Raw genomic sequence first — 4,110 nt, 5'->3', positions numbered from 1 at the left:
TCAACATTGTACTTGCATAATTTGAGGTGCTAGGCATGGCTTCCAAAGTCCACCACACAAAATAGTTCTTTTGGAAGCCAAGCAGGGTGGCTCATGCTTTAGGGGTGTAAGGCAGTAGGATCACCTTGAGTTTGAAGCCAGCCTGGGCTACATCATAATGTTCCTAGCCATCTTGGGCTACAGACTGAGACCATGTCTCAAAAATAAATAAATAAATAAATAAATAAATAAATAACTAAATAAGTTAATCTTTGTGTGTGTGTGTGTGTGTGTGTGTGTGTGTGGAACTGGGGCTCAAACTCAGCACCTTAAACTCATATACTCTGCCACTGAGCTACAGTCCCAGCCTGTGAATTATTGCCAAAATGCCTGGTTTATAAGAAAAACCCCAAGAAATGGGCTCTATTATTTCTCTATTTTATAGAAGAGAAAAATAGGGCTCAGAGGTGAAATAATATGCCCAGGATCCCAGAGTTAGAAAACAGCCAGGCTGGAGTTCCCACAGTGCATCAGTTTCCGTGGCCCTTCCAGGGCCCAAACCAGCTCTCAAAGCTCACATTTCCTCCACTCTGCTTCACTTGGCTCCAGCCGTGCTGGCCTTTTTACTACTAGGCTCACATGCCAGCCCTTCACGGGGCACTCACTGCTCCTGCTGCCTGGACCACTCTCCTACCACGTGTCTATGTGAGCTGCTTCCTTATGACTCTGGCTTTGACTGAATTGCCAATATTTCCGTGAAGGTTTCATGCTGGCACCTGGTAGAAATTGCATTCAAATACATGCACACAATCCTCAGCCTCTTCCCAACTCCTTTCCCTGATTTCATTTTCTCCAAAATATATATTATCACCAAATAGACACTATCTTCGTTACTACCTGCCTTCCCCCTCTGGATACAGACTTAATGAGAGAAGTTTTTTAAAATTATTTTGTTCATAGCTGTATCTCAAGTTCTTACAGCAGTGCCCGGTATCTAGAAACTGTTTGATAAATATTTGTATACATTGTAGCATGTATTTCAGTTTGAAAAAGTCTGATTTTTTATCCCCATTGTTTTTTGTTTTGCTCAGAAACCCTTTGGGGTCACATTCCTCCCTCTGGGCTATGGTACCTTTGAGCCAGCTAAGCAGCCACATCAACTCCACCTGTGGGGCAGAGAATTCCACCGGTGCCAACAGGGCTCAACCACTGGCCTACTATGCGCTTTCCTACTGTGCCCTCATCCTAGCCATCGTCTTCGGCAACGGCTTGGTGTGTGCAGCTGTAATGAGGGAGCGTGCTCTGCAGACCACCACCAACTACCTAGTGGTGAGCCTGGCTGTGGCAGACCTGCTGGTAGCCACCTTGGTGATGCCCTGGGTAGTGTATCTGGAGGTGAGTAGACTCTCCATGCATGCCGCTCCTGAGCCAGTGTTGTTTTCTGAGCTCGGAACTTTCAAGACTCAGAATACTCTGTAGTGCTTAGGGAACTGCAGAAGGAAGAACTAGAGGCCCTCTCCCTTTAGAGAAAGAGCTGACACTGGAGGGCAGCCACCATCCCCCCACATCAGAATCAGGGGCCTGGGAATGATTCTGTGCCTGTGGGTCAGGTATCCTGGTGTCTAGACTTGAATGATGGGTCTCTTCCCAAGAATACTCTGCCTCAATGATGACCGGGCAGTCCAATAAGCATCTTCATCCAGGTTCAATATATCTGGAGGAAAGGAGTGTCCAGGGGTTGGGAGGAGCAAAGGAGGAGAAAAATATTACATGGATAAAAAATTTCTAATGAGGGGCTGGAGAGATGGCTCAGCAGTTAAAGCACTGGCTGCTCTTGCATAGGACCCAGGCTGGGTTCCCAGCACCTGCATGGTGGCAAACTGTCTGTAATTCCAGTTCCAGGGAAATCCAACAGCTTCTTATAACCTCTACGGGCACTGAACCACTCAGGTGCACTTACACATATGCAGGCAATACACTCATACACACAAAATAAAAATAACAAATAAAATATTTTTAAATGTTTCTAATAAATGAGAGAAACGATAGAATGGTCAGCAAATAGAGCACTCTTTTGACATTGCATCTGCCCTTCATCGTCAGCCTCCTGAGTGCCAGCTCTCCATGGATTCTGCTACCAAAGGAACAGTCTAAACCTTCAAATTTAGATTTTCCATGCCTCCATTAATAGTACAAAGCCCTCACCACTCAGCACATCCTGGAGAATGCATCTGGGGAGAAACAGTTCTTAAATTCGAAAGTATTTTCATCTGAAAGTGCAAAATAGAGTCAGGAGGTGATCAAGACAAAACATCTACTTGTTAACAAGGAAATCAGGGTGCCTGTATCTGCTCAAGAGACAGATACCCTTACCACGAAAACATGCAATTACTAAAGAGATTTTTTAAACACCTTAATATGCTATTAATATTTCTCCTCTGCACCAAGTGTCACTCTAAAGAGATATCCAATGGAAGCTCAAGATGATGCTATGATTAAGAGAAATTAAGATTCATCAAATTAATATTTCAGTTAATATTAATAGTGAAGGTGACAGTTAATTAAGTATGACATATCACAGGAGAGTAAAAGCCTTGAACATAGAGTGCCTGTGCTGGTACCCATTTTTCAAAATGGTTGGGTACTAAAATTAGACTTATGATTAAGGGGGGGGGGGACATAAGGAAATAAATAAATAAATATAGAAAGAAAGAAAAAGAAAAAAGAAAAACAACCAGGCTGATTGAGAAAGATCTAAAGGTTAAGGTAATAGTTGGAGGGAAGGCATGTATTAATTCTTCCAGTTAGAATACTCCTGACGGTGAAGGATCTTACAATTATCTTGACTTTTCTGTCAACTCTCTTGTGCTGACTCATTCTTGGTGTCAAAGGCTGTGTCTTTGTTCTTCTTTTCCTGTAATCCAAACGTGCTACCTGGTATAAGGCAGATGAACTATTTATTATTTTATATAATGAGAAAGGAGTTTGAAGCATGAAAAGTTTGTGTTTAAGAATGAGGGCCTTCAGGTACCACAATCCAATGACTTACAGCAGTGCCACCACCCTGCTAAAATGTTTCCGCTCTTCACTATAGACATTTCAAGGATGATTTAGGCCTCCAGGACAAATGCCAAAAGAAATGCAGACAAGGAAGTTTCACTCTAATAAGCATTTCCATCCCCCCCCCCCGAAATAAAACTAGGTTTTTTATGTCTGTAGTAAAATGATGTTGACCAAAGAGAGGTACTCTTGCCCATCCATTTGTGGCTGCTTGTAGGAGTCTGGTTGGAACATATTGAAAACTTCTGAAGATAATGGTTTTGGAAACAGACATTGTGGCTTTTCCACACTGGAAATCCATGGTGTCCCCTTCTAACCACAGCTGCCAATATCAGTGATATCCTCATTCTGCTGTTGAACATAAAAAGAGCAATGATGCTGGGCATGGTGGTGTGTGCTTTTAATCCCAGCATTTGGGAGGCAGAGGCAGGCGGATCTCTGTGAGTTCAAGGCCAGCCTGGTCTACAAAGTGAGTTCCAGGACAGCTGGAGCTACAGGGAGACCCTGTCTCAAAAAGACCAAAAAAAGAGCAACCGTGTTTAGAGACACATGAAATCTGGCCAAAGGCATTAATGAAATCTTTATAGTGTCTGGGTTGTTTCCCCATGAGAAAAGTTCTAAAGGAGCACTCCCTCCCTCCTCCAACACAAACAGCTATGAAAAAAACCAACAGGTTATATTGGGTAGTATTCAGTAAGCAAGAGCATTAGTAATGAAATCTACATTCATATAAATACTTAAAGGAGCAAAGACATCTTCCCATTGGGAAACAACTGGAAACTTCTTTTTGGTCCTACCAAAAGGCCTCAAGGCCTTAGTCAATGCAACTGAATACCTCAGAATCACTTTCTCCAATAGTCAAAGGTCTGTCTTGATGAAACATTGGATAAGACTTAAAGCAGCCATTATTCACAGACACTTAAAATATAAGATGGTTGTAGTTCACAGAACCAGGTCTATTACTTCAATCTTAATTAGTCTTAACTGGTTTTCTGTATTCTGATGTTCTGTATTCTGAGGTAGATGAGATACACATGTTCATGAGAGAAAAAAAAATCCCTTGTTAAAGAC

The 4,110-nt window shown here is 42.3% G+C and overlaps 1 protein-coding gene across 3 annotated transcripts in view; it reads left to right on the top strand.

Moving 5' to 3' along the window:
• The first annotated feature begins 1,093 nt into the window (after nt 1-1,093).
• Drd3 (dopamine receptor D3) overlaps nt 1,094-4,110 on the top strand; it is a 53,361-nt gene continuing 50,344 nt past the window's right edge. For 2 of the 3 annotated variants that reach the window (XM_017800554.1, XM_008842863.1), the window contains exon 1: nt 1,105-1,374. In XM_017800554.1, coding sequence (XP_017656043.1) covers nt 1,105-1,374 — 270 coding nt within the window. Of the gene's footprint in view, nt 1,375-4,110 lie in introns of all 3 variants that reach the window. The other variant, XM_008842862.1, reaches the window with a different exon arrangement.

The sequence above is a fragment of the Nannospalax galili genome, unplaced genomic scaffold (genome assembly GCF_000622305.1).
Source record: "Nannospalax galili isolate Female #2095 unplaced genomic scaffold, S.galili_v1.0 scaffold18, whole genome shotgun sequence".
Lineage (NCBI taxonomy): Eukaryota > Metazoa > Chordata > Mammalia > Rodentia > Spalacidae > Nannospalax > Nannospalax galili.
This window is presented reverse-complemented; position numbering and strand designations above follow the sequence as displayed.